This window comes from Serinus canaria, chromosome 1 (assembly GCF_022539315.1).
Source record: "Serinus canaria isolate serCan28SL12 chromosome 1, serCan2020, whole genome shotgun sequence".
Lineage (NCBI taxonomy): Eukaryota > Metazoa > Chordata > Aves > Passeriformes > Fringillidae > Serinus > Serinus canaria.
In genome coordinates, this window is record NC_066313.1 from 9,237,463 (window position 1) to 9,257,543 (window position 20,081).

At 36.8% G+C, this 20,081-nt stretch overlaps 1 protein-coding gene across 4 annotated transcripts in view; it reads right to left on the reverse strand.

Moving 5' to 3' along the window:
• The window catches only part of ROBO2 (roundabout guidance receptor 2), a 434,212-nt gene that overhangs the window by 72,209 nt on the left and 341,922 nt on the right, over positions 1 to 20,081 (reverse strand). For all 4 annotated transcript variants that reach the window (XM_050975048.1, XM_050975035.1, XM_030234187.2 and 1 more), the window contains exons 11-15: positions 16,575 to 16,656; positions 15,611 to 15,776; positions 13,766 to 13,932; positions 9,933 to 10,054; positions 3,141 to 3,372 (exon numbers count right to left, since the gene is read on the reverse strand). In XM_050975048.1, the coding sequence (XP_050831005.1) occupies positions 3,141 to 3,372; positions 9,933 to 10,054; positions 13,766 to 13,932; positions 15,611 to 15,776; positions 16,575 to 16,656 (769 nt within the window). The remainder of the gene's footprint in view (positions 1 to 3,140; positions 3,373 to 9,932; positions 10,055 to 13,765; positions 13,933 to 15,610; positions 15,777 to 16,574; positions 16,657 to 20,081) is intronic.

Sequence of the window (20,081 nt, forward strand, 5' to 3'; positions counted from 1 at the left end):
CTCAAACATATTTACTTTCCTTACTGAAAGAAAAAGGGCATTCAGAAATATAACATCTTATATATGCATACCTGGGGGGAAAGGGGAGTGTGAATGCAAAAGAAATGTAAAATTAATAGCATAGTCTAAAATTTAAAAAAACCACATACTGTATTCTTTTGTCTTTTCATTTAAACTGCATGAACATTCTAGTTAATATTCTACCAGGGTGTGTTGATGTTTAGGAGGTTTTTTGAGGACATAGGATAAATTTGAAGCAAAATTAAAATTGCAGCTAATGAATGCAGCTGTGGAAATATCATTTTAAGAGCTGCATTAAAGTGAGCAGAATCTGACAGAGAGCAGCTGATAAAAGCTAAGGAGACTTCCATTCCTGTCATATTTTTGTGGTGACAAACAAGATGCAGGACAAGTACTACTCCATAATGTTATTCCAAAGGAGATTTAACAGTGGATGCAACTGAGAAAAAAAAAATCATCTGTCTCTAGAGAAACTATGAAAGAAATAGCGAAAACTATAAAATAAAATCTTTGATTTAGCTCCCACTGTATGTGTGTACACATGTTAGAATGTACCAGTTCAGCTTCCTTCCTCTGATAAAATCACTCTGTAAGCTGGCACCGTGATATAAATTAAGCCACTCGTCTGACACTGCTGCAGTTATTAAACAGATCACATTGAAAAATAACATTTTTAAAACCATTTTCTCATTTCCCTTGCTGCTGGCTTGTGGAGAACACCTTGCCTGCTTCTTGACAGGTCAATTATTCCAGTGCTCAGCTTCTTCTTACAGATATGAAAGAACCCAAATCGCTGTTCATCTTTTCCAGACGCAGCCAAACTGAATTCCATTTGTTACCTTCACAAGGCCAAAGAGGCAGGAGATGGATGGATACTGAACTGTTACAAATGTCTGATCTAGAGGAAAAGTCTAACTGCAGCAAAATTGATTTTTAGAGGGTAGGCCTCAGAAGTAACATTGCATGTAAAATCCAATCCAGCAGAAAGTTGCCACTACCTTTCGGTTGTACTTTGCCATTACCAGGGATATTTGCTTTGATGTTGCAAAAAAAACTTCCAACACTCTTTTCACTTTTACAAATTATTTTCTAAAAATAGTATAGCTAACAATTTTTAAAAGTCAAGTCTAAAAAAAGTTCATTTTTTAAATGGAATCACAGGTGACAGAGCACCTTTAAAACAGACTGCCATCTTTCTTCAGTGGAAAGGGAGCAAACCACCCTCATTAAACACCTAGTTGATACTATTTTTGAATACATGAACACCAATATAATTGCAAAGATAATATGAGGAGTTAAGGAAAATATCTGTAGAACTGCATCTACTGAATGTCTTAATTTTCTCGTGGAAGTACCTAATTTTATCACCCAAGGAACAGGAAGAATTTTTTTCCAGGAGCTGACATTTTTCTGGTGATAATATTATGGGTCCTTTGCTGAGGTTTTTTCAGAGGAGATTCTTGTAAACAGACTCCTTGAAGGTTATATTAATCTACAAAGCAGATCTTAGGCTGTGAGTTATACATATCTGCAGGCAGGAATATTTTTTTTTAAATCTTCACTATGTGGAAAGCTATTCCCCATGAACAAAGTGTCCTTTAAGGTAGGAAATTACCTGACAGGCTCTGCTGGGAGCTAAGGTTTAAAAAAGAGTCATTCCTCGAGTATGTTATAGAAATAGACAGGAGGTATAAGACCTTCTCTCTTTTTCAGTAGTTCTTAATTTACCTTTAGCAAGAAACAGTTAGATGAACTAAATAAACACTAAAAATCAATTGAAACTGGACAACAGGAAAATCTGCAGATATATTTTTAAATATCTTTAAAATTTTCTTTTTTATTAAAAAACCCTTTCGTTCAGAGGGCTGCAAACATATTCTTCACCAACTGATATAGGCTTTATAGTTTGAACAAAGAACTGAGGACCATAAAATCCAAAATTCCAAATCAGACTTGAAACTGACTTCCTGAACACTCTTCTACACGTTCAAGACACAGAATTTACTCAACCATAAAGTGCAAAGTGCAACCAAGTTATCTTCAGTTTTACTTACATGTTGGGTAATAATCATAACAAATCAAATAGAAAAGTGAGTAATAAGCAAGACTGTTCCAGAATTAAAGAGTACTTGGCAATCAGCACTAAATTAAACCTCAGGAGACCACTGTAAATGATTAAGATGCACTTTCAATAGGAAGGAAAGAGTGCACTCAAAACTCATTGAAACCATATGAAAATCTTCAAACTTCACCAGTATTTCTTCCTCTTGCTCTAAAAAAATTTTAAAAATTAAAAATCAGTGATGCAGAGAGAAGATGAGCCCCCACTGTTAGGACCATCCTACTTTTACAGGAGAGATTCTCCATGCAAAGACTGCATTATATAGGTAGAAAGGTGTGTTTCTAACAGCAAATTATTAAAATTACTTATATCTCACTCCAGTGTCTACTTTTCCAAAAAAACCCAGCAGCCCTTGAGTGCACATGCTTTAGCACAACTATATACAAGGCTAAATGCTATAGATATAAAAGCTTGAGCATTTCAGAAATATAAACTGTTCACTCTGTCTGAATCCTGACTGTTTCAGAGAGGCTTCAAAGGTGCTCAGGGGAATCCTCTGCAGTACTGAACAGGGCAATTTCATGAACACTGTGCTACAGAAACTGTGAAGTGGAGTGCCCTTGAGACTGGAGTTTCTCCAGACTAGTTAAATATATATCCTTCACTTCTCCTCGTTTCCCAGCCAACTGTTCATCTACATTATTACCCATTCAGAAGGATGTGCTTAGTATCAAACACTCATCTGTGAGAGCTTGCATTTATTTTATTTTCAAAGTGCAGACCAAAGACTTTTATTGCAACAGCAGAGCTTACAAAAGAAGGGCTGCAGTGAACACTTTTTGGAAGACCAAAAGCCACCTGCGCCTTAGAAGGATGTATCAGCTAGAAGGATTTAAGACCAGCACAGTGCTTTCTCAGGGGATATTTACAGCAAAAAGCTGAATATTAGATCAAATTTTAACATCACCTCAGTGTGTAACAATGACCACATGTATGCACAGAATAACCCCCAGTGCCAGCTATGAGAGCTCATTGCTTTTGTGCCCCTTTTACCAACCTTCCTCCGTGGTACGAGCAGACTTGGATTCACTGTCCATCCCTTGGAACTCATTGAAATAAGGGCGAACCTTGATCTCATAGGTGACCCCCTTTTTGAGGTTGACGAGCACGGCGCTGCGCTCGGTGGGCACTTTCACCTCCAGGTTCTGCCACGTGGCCGGGGCAGGCAGGCCCGAGGTCTGGCGGTACAGCACGCGGTAGCCCTGGATAAACTGGGACTGCCGGTCCACCTGGAGATGACAATAAATAAACATACCAAATCAAACAAACAAGCAAACAAAAACCCCCAACAAACCAACCAAACACAGACAAACTGTGTAAAAAGAAAATAAACGGTTGCCAAGAATGATTCTGCCTTCATCAAAAAGAGAAAACTCACAGTTACGATGCTGAATTTATTAATCCAACTACCTTCTTGTAAGTTGATTAATTGTCTACAAAGAGTTTTTTTCTCACATTACTGGTTATAGAATATTTCTTTCTGCTTTGCTTTCTCCAGCTCTATATATCATGACAAATTCCACCTTAAATCATAAAACAAGGCCCCCACTCCTGCAATAAATCATGAAAAGAAAACTTTGGCATAAGGCTTGCTGCATGTAAACTTACTAAGCACATCTTGGCTACTGATGTGCTGAAATAGGAGAAGAAAAGAAAAACAAATTCTTTCAGAAAAGGACAAGTCTTTGAAGATACCCTACATGCTTACAATTAGTCCATTACTTGGCTCACAGCTCATGAAATGCACAGCAAATTAAAATAAACATAAGACAGATGCAGAGAAAACAACTTCCAAAGACATGTGCTGTTTCTTGTGTCCACAGCCTGAGCAGCCCCTTTGCCTCCTGGGGTACTGATGCTCTCAGGCCATCAGATGGAAATGGAATGTTGCTTTTGGTTTATATTTTGTTTGTTGCTAGGCAAGCAGAATTCAAGATTGGACCATGGAAGTTTAAAAATTTTATCCTATAAACAGGATTTTTATTTGAAGAAAAGCTTCCAAAGTGTTTTATCTTAGAAAGGTTGCATGCATCTATTTATCTTCCAAAAAAAAAAAAAACCCAAAAATCAAGGCATTATGATTATTGCACAAAGTTTTCCTGGGAAAAAACACCAAAAAACCCAAACCAATTTGGTTTCTAAAAGTAAACCAAACCAAACTGCTTCTGTAGCTGCCAAATAAGGAGCAAAGAAAGTGCAGCACAAATAGCAAAACTATAGAGCAGGCTGCTTGGTAATTCTGTGTTATAACTTAGACTCAACAAGTAGGATATTTCTTCTGTTCTTGTCAATTTGCCTGCTCGAAGATATTCCAGAATTAGAGAAACATTTGTTTGAGTTCTCTTAAGAATAAATGAATTTAAGGCTGAAAACACAAACCGTGCTCTATTGTGCTCCTCCTATAATCTTGTTACACTTTATTGAGGCATTCAGAGGGGACACAGATTCTTAGACATTAAAAAGCAAGGCAAGCAAGAAGAAAGCTTTATTTATGAAAGCAAGGCAGAAATGTCCTTCATCAAAACTGTCACTGTTAAAAACCTTGCAACATATGTTACAACAACATTAAGCTTGCATTTTATAAACTTCTCTGCATTCACTTTAAGTGAATTTATGCACTGAAAGAGGGATATAACTCACAATAATAGCTTGTTAATACCAAAAGAATCAAGCTGTGTTTTTAAGAAGAACATTAAGCAGCTGTTTCCAGATGAAGGGAGTCTGTAAATCAGAGTAAACTGTTTTTATCCATGTTTGACTTTGATTAACTAAATGTTTTATGGATATAAAGACTTTATGACCCTCACATTTACTACAAAATTCAGCAAAAATAATGCTTTTATCCACTTTGCAATAGAGATTTTTAACCTAAATTACAATATAAGGTTATAAGGTTTAATAATCAAACACTGAGTTTGAGTCTTGCTTAACTTCTTAGTTAGAAGCTACACTGAAAGATGGCATAACTTTGTTAGAACTTTCCATGTTGTCTTTGCTCTATTTTTAAGCTCTACTGACTGCTGCCTAGTGGAGAAAACTGAAAATTCAGAACTGACCTGACTGAACAGTAGCACTGTGTACAACACAGTGTGGAAAGCATTTTGTACAGCAAGGCACAAACAGAAACCCACCCCCAACTTACTGAGAAGAGCTGGACTCCTAGGTAATATCTAAAGAATAACAATTTTCAGTCTCTCATACTTTTGTTTCTACTTCCAGAAAAATCATCCATACACATCTTTTCCTCCCAGACCTCTAAGATCTTAAATTAAAAGACTAAACAATAGAAGAAATATGAAAGCAGAATGCATTAGTACCACAAGGCTGTCACATTTATGGGTGCTATAAACTAGCTTGATTTGAGGCTTGCTTGAATCTCACAGAGCTTTCAATTAGTAACTTGATTACAGCAGGGCAGAGTGATCTGCCCAAATAGCAGATTATTGACAGTGATTTCATCGTCCAGAGTCTGGGAGGATACTGACAAAAGAAAACATAATACATTTTTAATGTTTTCTATAAACATCCAGTCACGTTCAGTACCAAGGTGAGGATACAATGCTATCTGTCATACCCAACTAAAGCTAGTCTGTATGAACAGGGCCTTCTGTAGGGTCAAAATGTTGGGAAACTACTCAGAGGGGCACTTTACTTACTGAGAAAGGTGGATTTTTAAATTTTGTTTGGTTTCCAAATTAATAAAAAATTACTCTTGGATAATTACGTGGATTAACCAGAAATATTTGTGAGAGGTAGGACAGGTGTATTTCACATATACATACACTCACGTGTGCATACATATGTGCATGTCTATCCACAGTTACATGGTCATATATAATATAAAGTGGCAGTGACTTCACAATTTTCTCCAATTCTGTGGTAATGATGTGTCATGCCACGAGCAGACTACTAAAAATATCCTTATGTGATTAAAGACATTAATTCAGCTATGTAACTCCAAGTTTGGCACACGCTCACACGTAGGCAGAGCTGCAGAAACATGCACTCTGGCTTGATGAAAGGATAAAGAATGTAAATGGCTGCCACTTCCTTACACAAATTACTCAGCATTATTTCAGCAATTGCAGGAATTCTCTGTGTTGAATACTGGGAGCAGAGAATATTTCTAGGGTGTGATATCAGCTCAAAAGATCTGCTGCAGCTGCTGATATAAAGACACACTTGCCCCCAAAGGACATGGCAGAACATGCAGATGCTGCCTTGAAAGGCAGGAGAGGGCAGATCCTGGGTAGGTGGTGCTCAGCACTGACCTAATGTGATCTACAAGCAGAATTGGACCTCTTCTCACCCCCTTTAAGAGTCCATGGTGCAGGAGGCATCCACAAAACCATTTCTGCAGAGCAGGAAGGTAATTTTTTCTGCACGTGCCACAGCTGAACACCAGACAGGTTCAATGGCTATTAGGTTGTTAAAACAATGGCAAGAAACTCACAATGCAGCTTTTGCTGCAGATATAAACTCCTTTCAAGCAAACCTGCTAATCTGCATCCTAAATACATTTTGCAATATACTCTGTAGCATGCAAATTCCTATCCCAAAATATCCTAAGAAATCCTGCGCTCCCACAGCAAAACCCACAGCAATTCTCCAGCTGGGCAGAGTAGCTTGCATGCTGTGCTGAGCTCCCTAGCTCCCTGGCACAGACTCACAGGAGCCTCTGGAAATTCCAACTGCACTAGCATTTAGTATCCTACAGGAACAAGCAAATGGGGATGATAATTTGGACTTGACTCCTGAAGCTTCCAGTGAAGTACATTCATTTAAAATCTACATCAAATTTAAAAAAACAGAGGAAAATAAACTATCCTTCTTCCTGCTAGCCTCTAAAAAGGCAGTAAGGATTTCAAAGCAACAATTCTTTTACTATGTTGAAGAACTGATTTTTTATTCCTGCTTGTGCCACAGGGCTTCTTTATAATGCCAGGGAACATTTCATATTTGGTCACTAATGAAACTTTGAAGTTTAATGCCCACTGAGGCTAGAAGTGCTGACCTATAGTTGAGGTCAGCTAAAAAAGCTTTTGGAGTACAGAATATGCTCTTGCAGTGTGAAATGTTTTAATAAAAGTAAAAATAAATCATGTTCAAGGCTTAAAATTAGCCATTTGATAACAGTGGGCATATCTGCCTCCACAAGTCTCATCAGCAAAAACTATCTCTGCACCTCACCTCTCTGTGTAAAGTTAGGATAATGACACATTTTTATCATTGTGATGTTAAATTCAGTATTATTTGTGAAGCACACAAATGTTACGGTTGAGAGCATGACAGATAAGCAAGCATGTGAGACAAAATAGTAATTTTTATTCAATGCAAGGTTTCAATGGTATGAATTTAATAAGACCTGGCACCACACAGAGAATAAAGAAGATAAAAAGAAATGTTTAATAGCTCCATGAAGAAGAGATCCTCTATGTGACCAGATAATTACAGCTATATTTTAATATCTATACACAAGAGGAATAAATTTAAGTGGCAATGAAAATTTAACTTTTGACATTCCTCTTCTTATTTTTTAACACTGACATTGTAAGCCTGACTTTCTTTTCAAAATATGCGTGTATATGTATGTGCATATTTTAAAATTGCAACACAGCCACAGGGAACTATTCCTGAAAATTTAAATTCAAATTTGAACCCAAAAAAAGAGAAAAAAAATAGAAAAAGCGAAACCAAAACAATCTCATAAAGGAGAGAAGAAAGTGGTGTTAATTTGCTGTGAGTCAGGATGCCAGAAAGTCAGTAACCAAGGACATTCCTTGGCATTCACCCTCTGAACTGCATAAAACCCACACAAAGAGTCTTATGATTCTCATGGCACTTCTGTCCTTTTGTATGATAGCTACACTATCTATCCATTTTATGTTAATAGTGTGGACTTTATTCTCTGGATAGAGTGGGTTTTTTTTCCTAGAGACTATGGTTAATTAATTGTTTTTGTTCTGGTTGCTGGGTAGTTTCTAATTAGCTGCTTCAGAGATCTTTCTTTGTGTCTTTCTTCCCCTGGGCAATTCCAAAATGCCTCTACAGAGGTCTCTGTGCTTGTCAGGTGGCACAGGGTCACTGCTTTGAGGGATCTTCCCAATAAGCTGGTATCCACAGCATTTCCAACAATTTGTCTTTACCTCACCATCTCTTCACTCATTGTTCAGTAGGGGCACCAGGAAATTCATTTAGAGGAATATATATCACACACATACATATATATATACATAAACACACACACACACACACATACACATGTATACAAAATTAAAAATATAATGACATTGGTTACATGGTATAAAACTGAATTCTGTTTATATTGGAGCTTCCTTTTGCAGTATATGATAAAGCAAGGCCCAGCCTATGAATCTGTATTTCTGATAGATGCCACACCCAAAAAAGGGCTTGAAGGAGTACCACATGGATGTGATTAGCTTTACAATTACTCTCTGCTAACATCCAAGTTTTCCACTCCTGATCCATCTGCTTGGGCAAAAGGGTTTGCCACAAAGGTTAGTCAGCCTATTCTGGAGGAACTGGAGCTGAAACATGCAGCATTTTAAGAAAGCCAAGCTGTGTGTTGATATCCTTGATGGCAAAATGCAGAGACACATACTCTAAATAATCTTCCACATAAGAAAAAATTGTGGGTTTCTCTATTTATTCTAATCTGCACCCTGACCACTGAAATCTGTCAGAACAGGGATGGTGCATAAGCCCCCATAATAATGGCTGTGTTGTGCAAAAACAACAGTAATCCTTATAATACACAATCTATCACCACACTTCTTATCTCCTCCTGTGTAATCCCCTGCACACATTAAGCTCTCAGCAATATGACATGTAGAAGAAAAACCCTGAGCATTGTCAATGCCCCCTTAGCAGAATTCATCCCATAAAATATAGGATGAATACAACTGTTTTGATGTTGTGCAGGGCAGTTTTCTCTCACTCTTCAGCTCTTGGCTCTTCTTTCTCTGGGCAGATACCCCAACAACAAAGCACTTTTTTTCTGGTGTGCAGTGCCCTAGGAATGCTCTCCTACTCTTACAAATCCTTACCATCAAGCCTCAGGAAGGGAAACAGAGCAATTTGAAAGCCAAACACTATATTAGAAATTCTACCCAGTAGTTTGACCCCTCAAATAGAAATGTTGTTAAGCACTGCCCAAAAGACTCTGGTCTTCTCTAATGAAAGGATATTCACTCATTGTGGGTAAGGCTTGTGCTGGCAAACCAGATGATAGACAGTGTGTCAGGCACTAGCACCACGTGCTTCTGACTTCAAGTGCTCTGTAGGAAAGATAATTTTGATTTTCAGGTCACTAAATAATAGGGTATTGTCAGAGGTCACTATGACTTGAAGCAGACAGTACTTTTTCACACAGCAATTATTGTTGATATTTAACTTTGATTATTTCCTGACATGCAGCGTAATGAATCCACAGATCAATCATCCTTCAAACATACTCATTTTTATAATCTTTTTCTAGTCAGACAGCTAACTTTTTTCAAGGAGAAGACTGAAGACACTGAACCTGCCTGACATGAAAGAGAAAATGACTATTTCATTGCCATATTTATACACACACATACACACACACATATATATCTATATACTCTCACATACGTATGTACACGCACACTGCTGTATGTTAGATTGTCAGAGCACTCACGTTGGGGTCAAGACTGGATCTTTTCTGGGTGGTAAAACACTGGAGGGACAAATAGGCAAAACAGGCAGACTGAAAGTACTGTGAAGGTAAGAACAGCAGAAGCTTTACCGTCCAGGTGACTTGCACTGTCGTGGGTGTCAGCACAACAGGATTGTGCAGCCGTACAATGACATCTCCCAGCTCTTTCTGGACTTGCCTGTGATCCACACCTTGTGCTGGGGGGCTGATATCTGCCAGGCACACATATGAAAACATCACATTAATGAGAAGAGCTATATTTGGCATCAATAAAATTTACCGAGTAACCTAATGACCTGACTTGAAAATCCTCTGTTTTTAAAAAAATACAGCACTAAGGTTGAAACGTAGACAAATATCAAATAATACAAACAAACCATCCACCTCCAGCCACTTAGGAAATCATGAAATATAAATATGATTAAAGGAGTATTCTGACTAGATGGCAAAGTTTTCTCAGCTCGGGTAAATGATGAGAGAGATGCAATTCACTAGTTCCAAAGTACTCAGACAATAATAATGCTGCACAGATGTCTGGAACCAAATTGGTTAGTATAATTGAAGAAAATGAACAGTGCTTTTTTTATTTTGCTAGAGCACACATAACATTAAGTCATTATATGTTTCCAAACTTTCACTAAGCTTCCTCTCCCCACATGCCATGCACACAAGAAATCAAATACTAAAAATAGCATTTTCCTCTGCAAAGCAAATTTTCCCTTAATAGACATAGCTAATGAAATCTAGTGCAAACATGAAAAAAAAAAAAAAAAAAGATTTAATTTAGGAAGCCAAACTGATTCCCATCTAGTAAAAGGCCAGGAAAAAAAATCGACCACAAAAATTTTCTCTTCAAGATAATGTGCCCTTCAAAGTGTGTGGGGGAATTGTTTCTTCTAGTCAAAAGATTATAGAGATATTCAAAAAAGGACTGCTAAATTATGGTCATGCCTGTCTAGGCATCTCTGAATCCTGCTTGGTCTTCCCTTAGGATTCAATAAAGTTACAGTCACAGTTCCTCTTTTTTTGGATCAACATCATGTCCTTGTGAAAAACATACATATGTAAGAGTTTTTTCCCTTTCTGATGGACTTAGATATGGGAATAGACATCACATTATTTCTTTTTATCATCTAAATCCTATTTAAAAGAAATAAAACTTGCCTTAAAAATAAAACCTTTAAATTTAACAACTGTAATCATGGATCTCCAGGTCCTGAAAGTAAGTAGTTTTTGATGATCAATAATTCACACTCCTAATTCTGGATTGTTATGGGCTCTGAGCCACCAATAAACAATATTGCCACAAGCTTCTATTGATATCCAAATTAAAATGGTTCCACGGATCTCCAAAGGGAATATAATCCAAATATGAGTGTCAGTGAAGGTGTTGTCTATCAAATTATGTTTATTTGAAGCAGCCAAGAATCAGAGATATTATAAAATAAAACTGCATCTCAGTCTGGTCTATCCACAAAAAGCTATGATTGTTGCTACAATAAACCTTCAGTTATCCATGGCTACATTTTAGGTTAAGTTATGCTGTGGTATACAGCTAACAAGGTACCTGTGTATTCCCTCAGAGGAAAAGACATTTCCACAAGTATTTTGTATGAACAGCATTTCATCATTTTCATGGCACATATGTCCAGAAGTAGCAGAATAACATGGACTAATAAGAGTAAGAAGTGAATGCCAAGGTGTGCATGTGGAATTCAGTTTTCTGGTATGTACACTTGAAAACATGTGTGATACTCCCAGTGTAATGTCATTTTCTCATGCCTAGGAGGCTCCTGGTGGAAAAGCAGTTTATCTGTCTCTAAGGCTACAATTAAATATTGGAATAATAGAATCATGACTCAAGCAAAACTGGTGAAAGACGCTACATCCTTATCACAATTAAATTTGTTAGATATTTTCTCCAACACCTCTTTTCTCAGATTTCAGTGAACACATAACATACTATTATAAATTATAATTTTGATTTCAGGGATAGGAATATATATAGCTTTTGGGAAGAGTTTTTTTAGTTTATGATTTCATCTCTTAATAATCCAACAAAAAATCAACTCCTTCATTAGAGTAGTTACTGATTTCTCTGTCCTGATTTCACATAAGTCATATAAGAAAAGCCTTTTGAAAGTACCTGATCGTTTACTTGCAGTTCACTGGTGAAAATTTACATTAAATCCTATTACTTGTATTTGCTGTACTGAATACCAGGACATTAAATGTTCAGCTATGAAAGCTACCACAGACACCTGTTGCAAATTATTATTTTATAGCACTGCTATAGCTGCTTTGTTATTTCTCCATGGCCACTGTGAATAGGCTTTCCACTGTATGTCAGCTTCTTCTGTGAGCTTGAATTGAATTCAGGCATAATTAGAAATCACATCAAAACATTATGTTAATTTTCAATTGATTTTATGATTTAATTCTATTAAACTGCAGGCTTGCAAAGAAGCCATAAATCCTGTACATGTCTCAGTATGCTTGACTGCTAAACAGCTTCTGGAAATGGAAGCTGCAACACATGCTGTAGCTAATTAAAAGACATGTTTTTACTGAAATCAAATTGCTTGTCAGTATGTCAGATAAAAAGTCTATACTTGACACTCAAATGCCAAACAAAGTTGTTGGTTTTTTTTTAGCTAGGTGATAAGTTATGCAGACTAAAAGGCTGTTGCAATAAAAAGCATGACTCACCCTATAATAATGGGAAAATAAGAAAGAAGGAAATTTGTGATACTCCATGGATAGTGACTCCATGAAATCCCTGCACAACTCACTCCTCCAGCTTTTGAGAAGGCAGCTCTGTTTTTACTTTTCCAGCCATAATTACTATTTTGAGAGTATAACTATCCAGGATGGATTTATTCAGGACTAGGCTGGACTAAGGGAGGCTGGATGGTTATGTGATAAAGAAATATCACCCTACTCTTGTTTGTCTCTTTCCATCCAGCAAAGGACCCAAACAACTTACAGCACATATGCTGGAGACTGTCTCAGGATGTGCTCTCCATGGGCACCTTCAGCTCTTTAGAGACAGAATAACAATAAACAGAGACAAAATATTTCATTTCAAATTAACTGTGACAGTAGCTATTACTTTGGATTCAAAAAATTATGATTCTAAAGAATTATGAAGCTTTATATTATGACATGTTTAGCACAGAACTACACTCTCGAATTAAGTATTCAAGCAATGTCTTGTCAAGACCAAAAAAAAATCCATGCTGCAGCATGGAGGATCACAGAGACCAATCCTATCACCTCCCTACAAACCAGCAGTTTCACTTCAGCCTTCTCTCTTGGTTTATGCAATGGACTAATACAAAGAATTCAGAAATATAGGTATGTAAATAGAAGGCCCATACCTTTCTCAGAATACCTTCCATATATTCTTAACGTGCAGATGCCTTTATTTACATGAATTCTCTGACTAAACGTTGGCTCAGATTAATCAACATGTGTTGTACATTTCTTCTGACTAAACATAATTCTAAACACAGTGTCTTGCCTGTTATAAACACTTGTTATCATAGTATATCCCTACTAATGGAGAGGAAGAAAGGACATGGAGAGGAAAGATACTAAGGACAGGAGAGTATTCAGAGCGCTTTTCAGAAAAGCTTGGGTAACTCACATTGCTTTCAATAGTAACCAGGGCAAATGGAGTCTTAGTGACCTGCAAACCAAAAGGCCTACACTGTACAAAGGGTTAAGATGTAACCTTTCTCTCCTAAGCCCCAGACTGATGCAGCAAACACTGGACTACTCTCACCTTTACTGGTGAAGCTCCAATCACGATTCCTTCAGTGAGTGTGCTGAAGCCAAACGGCCAGACTGACCTACTGGTGAACCCACAGCTCCTTCTCTCCATTTCAGCTCAAGCACACGAACTCGGAAGTGCCCCTTACCTTGGGTTCGGACGGGGTCTGACATGGGGCTGGGGTCGCTCAGGCCCTGGGGGTTGATGGCTCTGACCATGAACAGGTAGATGGTGTTGGGGCGCAGGCCGCGCACAGTGTACAGCGTGCTCTTCACGTGGTTGGCCACCGTCTGCCAGCTGTTGCTCACAGACTGACTGCAACAACAACAGTGTGGAAAATTAGAAACTAACACTAGAGAAAAATAAAGATGTTAAAGGAACTGTGTTGTAACCCTGGATTGACTCTAAGTGCAGAAAAAGGTAGTAAAAGCAGGGTGAAATTAAAAATATTTTTTCAGTTAGCTCATTGAGATGGGTTAGAAATCATAATGCAGCTGTCAAAAGTACTTCTCTTTGCAATAAAAGTAAAAGTTTTTGCTATTTCTCTACAATACCTGCAAAAGGAAAAGGTAGAAAGCTGTAAAATAAATCTGAATGATAAACCGGCTACTCTTGAACAAATGGCTTAGAAAGGAAAGTTGTCTTGAAAGAATAATTTTCTACACTGCTAAGCAAACTATTTCACTCTCAAAGTTAAAAAAAAATTGAAAACATTCTTTGAAATGGAGGAAATTATATGAATATTTTTCTGCCATTACATTTTCAATTCAACATTATTATAATTTGATTACAATCCACCATATGAAAAGATTTCAATTGTGATTGTTAAAACAACTTTTAATGAAAATGTCTGGCTTTTTAAAAAGTTATTGATGGGATGCCATTAAAGCTTATCTAGGGTGAAACATCAGAAAGGTTAAAAGAGAAAATTTTATTTTACTATGCTTTGTTGCATAGTATTGATAAAAAATCTTTGAATATATTAGAAGGAGAAAGGAATGGAAAGCTACAAGGTTTATGTTCCTTGAATCGCTTCATTCATACAATGCATAAAGAGTAAGTTCTGGAACCAAACCAACATACTGCAAATACTGTAATGTTCTTTACATACATAACATTTGAGCTAAAATTTGCATGCATATGAAAAATTCTTGCATGAATTTTAACTTAGAGGTGAACTGAAGTATTTGTTGTTTTTGAAGTATCTGGATTAAGGAACACATTTAAGAAGGTGCAGATTTTTAAGCTGAAATGTGTTCTAGAGATACGTGTTAGAGTATGGCCTGTGCTCAAACAAACTTGCTGAATTGGAGCCCAGGAGTTCTTTTGTACCACACAGAAATTGCTGCTGTGTGCAGGGGAGCACCTGGATTCTTTAAAGCCTCAGGCTGCAGGATAAAAGCCTAAATTATCAATACTGGTCTTTTCAGTTATAAGTTTTCATCTATCTAAAAAAATAGAAATTTAAAGTTTAAGTTATAGAAACTTATAACTTTAAATAGAAACTTATAACTTTAAACAGAAATTTAAAGTTATAAGTTTTCATCTACCAAAAAATAGAAATTTAAAGCACTTTGACCCCTTAATACTGACTGCTTTAACAAGACCAGGAATTAAAGTTTGCAGAGAGGCTTCAGGATTACCCATTTATTTCCATATTGGCTGTACTATGATAGCCAAGCATTCCCAGAGGAGAGTCTCACCGATCATCAATGTTAAAGGAAAAGTGACAAATATTTATTGCATTGTTCTGTTATATTCTTATTGACCTGAAGAAATAGTTAGATGTCCTCCAATTAATCACTTAGAAAAAAGTGATAAATTACAAAATAATCAATGTAAAGAATATGAATCAATGCCTTCTATGGAGTTGAGTCGGTTAATGAGCTTCTAATAATATGTGTAGAGTCCAAAAGAACACCACAAAACCCTGGTACCAGGGTTTAAGCAAAATTAGAAAGAAAGGAGCTTAAAAGTGGTATAATTCACATACCTAAAAGCCTCAATGATATATGCACTAGCTGGTAGGCTTCCAGGGGTCCCTGGCTGCCAGGACAGGGTGACACTGTTCTTAGTAACATCAGTGACCTGAGGTTTGGATGGTGGCCCAGGGAGGTCATTTATATCATAATTTTTACTGACTGTTGCTCCACCAGATTCTGTGAAGGGCAAATACAAAATGATTACTTTTTATCCTTGGTTATATAATTTGATCAAAGCAGAAGATTAAAATGAAAAACATGGCAAACATCTGCAAAATCAGCATAACGGATGTTCTTAATCTATAAAGAACTAAGTCAACAACTGCATTATTACCACATGTTTTTGGATGAAGGGCTGTCATTCTTTAAGTACATAAGAAAGAAAAAAAATGCAAATCTCAAAAGTTTATATATAAATATATATATATATAAAGAAAAGAAAAGAAAAGAAAAGAAAAGAAAAGAAAAGAAAAGAAAGAAAAGAAAGAAAAGAAAAGAAAAGAAAGAAAAGAAAAGAAAAGAAAAGAAAAGAAAAGAAAAGAAAAGAAAAGAAAAGAAAAGAAAAGAAAGAAAAGAAAAGAATAACAAAAACCCAGCTTGCTGAAATGTACATAAAGTACCAAAACTTGGTTGCTGAGAATTTCCTGTATTCAAATCAACTGCAGTACTCACAGAGAGCACTCTGGATTTTTTTTGCCCAAGCCCATTACTGGATAAATCCATGTTTTATTAATGCTCCTGTTAGAAGAATTAAAGCATACTGCAGTCACTGTACACAAATATGATGTGATGTAAACAGGCATTACAAGAAAATAGCAATGAAATGCAAGATGTGTGAGAAAGAACACAACCTTCTCATCCAAAATTTCTCCATGTCAAACCCAGAAGTTCTAGAATCATTTGACTCAGACTGCTGTCATATGGCCTACACTTTCCTGCTGTGCCAAGTGGAGCACATCCCTGGCCATCTCTTACCTGTCACCTCCAGCACAGCACTCCAGGACGTCTCCCCACTGGAACTTGTAGCAACGCAAGTGTAAGTCCCAGTATCAGAGAGCTGGACATGAAAAGGGCATAAGGGCAGCTTTAACAACCTTTTAGAATAAGCTGAGTTTACTCTTATTTTCTTTTTCTAAATGCTCCCTGCTAAGAAGGACTTAGCCTACATTTTGCACCAGACTAGAAGGCACCAGACATTTTCAAGCAATCATTTAATGGTGGCTTTCATTCAGAGAACTATAATAAGATTACTTGCTTCTAATACTTTACTAATTCTAATTTTCATATTGTTAATGGTACCAGTACTGTAAATGCTCCATAATGGAGCACTGACAGTGTCAGTCTTTGCATTGGCTACAAAAATGCAGGTGAAATCAGGTAACATATATATATATATATATATTTATATATTTATATATATACACAATATATATAAATATATTATAACTATTAACTCTTAATAGTTATAATATATTAAACTATTAACCTCTTAGAGGGTAAAATCACAGCATTTATTATCCCAGGAAGACCTATAGGTCCAATTTCCAGTGCCAGAAAGGATGTTACATCACCTTAGACTCTTATGACAGATAAGTAATTTCTATATACCCTACATACAAATGCTGCTAAAACTTAACAGTTCTCTCTTAACAGTGGCTCTCTCTACACAGAAAGTCCTCTAAGCAATTTTCAAACAGCAGCATTAAATTAGATCCTACACCATGCTTACCTTTCTTCCATCTCACATGGGATTTTTTTTCAGGGTGCAAGGCCCTTTGGTGGCAAAAAAAAATTGCATTTGTATAAAATTATTGTGATTCCCTTGTCAGTTCAAATATTTTAGATTTATTTGGGGACACTGCTTTGGATTAGGTTGCCAATATTAATCTCATCACTGTATAAACTGTTTTACTAGCAAATTTGCCAAGGGTTTTCCTGTTTCCTGTTTAATTTTTTTAAAATAAAGATTTCTGAGTCAGGAACAAGTGAAGACTACAGGGATGGATGGAAAATGGTAAGTTTACAAAACACAAAATATATGGAGGAGCTCTTCTTCCATGATACATAAAGCATGGTAATATGGAGGTAGAAGCAAAAAAGGGAGAGTGCTGACTCTAGTGATTAAGAAGAATTTTATTCACCATCACATGACTTGATGGAAAGAGAACTGCATTCAAGAAGCTTAATTTGGCTTTAAGGAATTGTAATGAGTTTTCTGTTGAATGCAGATTGGCACTGTAGCATATGTCCTCATACGTCACTCTTCAAAGAGAATGTCAAGACAAAAAAGTAAGATGCTCTTTAGATTACTTGTAGATATATAATTGATTTTTAGCTTTGTCATGCACAAGTTTTGTTGCTATTGTTCTTCAGATACACTGAGAATGCAGTGTACCATTCTTAGGCGAGGAAGCAACTCATTAATGCCAGCTCAATTTTCTGAATGAGCATAACTTACATTTCAGGAGATGGTTATTTGTGTAAAATACAAGCAATAATGAAAACCCCTCTGACAATGGCTCAAAGACTCAAAATACAGCAGTGCTGCCACTGAAATGAGAATGACCCTTGAAAGAAGAGGTTTTCCAGAAGAGAGAGCCTTATAGCATTCTGAAGCAGTGTTTTATTTTGCTTCCTCTGAGATTTTATTAAATATATAGTTCTTCATTACGTGATAATGGGGAATATTTCTCAAGGCTATGGTTTCTCAACTTCATTTGTGTGCTACTGTGACAGATGGTGCACTCAATGAGGTATGTGGTGTACACAACAGAGTAACTTGCAGAAGGCAAACAACATACAAAGCAAGCTGGAAGTACACTCCTTTTTGCAAGCTATGGCAAATTATCTAACTTCCAGGTTGTAGATGGATTAGACACAGATTTAGTGTGTTGGTGATTCAATTATTTATACTTTTTTGTGCTATGGAATAAACAAACAGGGCAGGTGAATAGAAAAATCTTTACTATTCAATAAAATAGTTTTGTTTCTTAGTTAATGAAGGTGTCTAATCCTGGTGTGGCACATTTCTACAGCAGGAGGGAGTTTTCCATCAGTGCTGATCTGTCGAAGGGGTACTGAATGAATGACATATGTGAGTTTATAGTTGTCTTCCTCAGGGCAACTGAGAGATTGGCTGATCAGAAAAATCTCTATGTTCATGTTATGACTGTGGCCCACGTCACTGTTGCAGGCTCATGAATCATTTGATTGTGCTGTAACAGAAACAGCAGAAAAGGATCAGAGAATGGTTTGTGTTGGAAGGGACCTCAAGGATCCTCTCATTCCACCTCTTCCCTGCCATGGCTGCTCAAAGTTCCATCCAACTAAACCCGGATTCTCAAAGTCCCATCCAACCTGGCCTTGGACAGGGATGGGGAATCCACAAATTCACTGGGAAACCTGTTCCAGCACCTCACCATCCTCAAAGGGAAGATTTCTTCCTGATACCTAATCTAAATCTACCCTCAGCCAGAAGGCTGAGGACATGTGAGTGGAAATTATTAATTTATTTTGAACTTGGGGATGTAAACATACTTGGACATTTTAATGGCCCTTGTTTTCTTTAGGAAGTCCTTGTTTAGGGAGACCTGAGAGAAAAGTTAAGCATTTCTCATTTAAACCCCTGTTTAATTAAAATTTGCAAGGCACAAGAGAAAAAATGTGTCTATGTTTCTGTGTAGTTTTTGTTCTTAAACCTGAGTCAAACAAAGAGTGCACATTACTGCTATAGAGGAGTTTCTAAAAAATGCCTTTCTGAGCCTTTAAGGAAAATTGGTTACTAGTGAATGAGCCAGTTAAGGATCAATAGAAGCCTCATGTCTTTCAGAACTACACTCACTACTAATACTGTTTTCTTCTCCTCTTGCAAGTAATTTTATTTTCCTTTAGTTTACAGACACAGCCTTTAACAGTGAGATTAATGCTCTGGCACGATTCAGAGCCAATTTCACTGTTTGCATAGCAGCATGCAGACAGGTATCCCAAGAGCTTCTGCCTCGTGGACACTCCACAGAAGCCCATCACCAGTGCCTGAAAGTTTGTTTGAAATCACTAAGCTTCCACCTTTAATTGCTGCTTTCTAACACTACTGGGGAATCTTGGCTATTCAAGCACACTCTTTAATCCAGCTTTACAGGAAAAATGCATTAACCTTCATGGCCTAAACCTGCCTTCAGACCAGGCAGGAACGACAAATTGTTTACTCAAGACAAGCTAGCATAAATTTTTTTAATAAATTCTATTTTGTTCCAAGGCAGTTCACAATTCATCTGTGATCACTGATGAGATGGAATCAGAAAACATAACTGCTCTTTATTTCTGATCATTAGTACTATGTTTATTGACATTGTTTTGGATGGGAAAATTTAGTGCAGACATTTCTGCTGACTAAATTAAATGAAATTTCTGAAATTATCTTCAAGTTCTTGACAAATAAGTACATATAACTTGCTATTTTTCCATATTCAAGCTTGTCCAAAT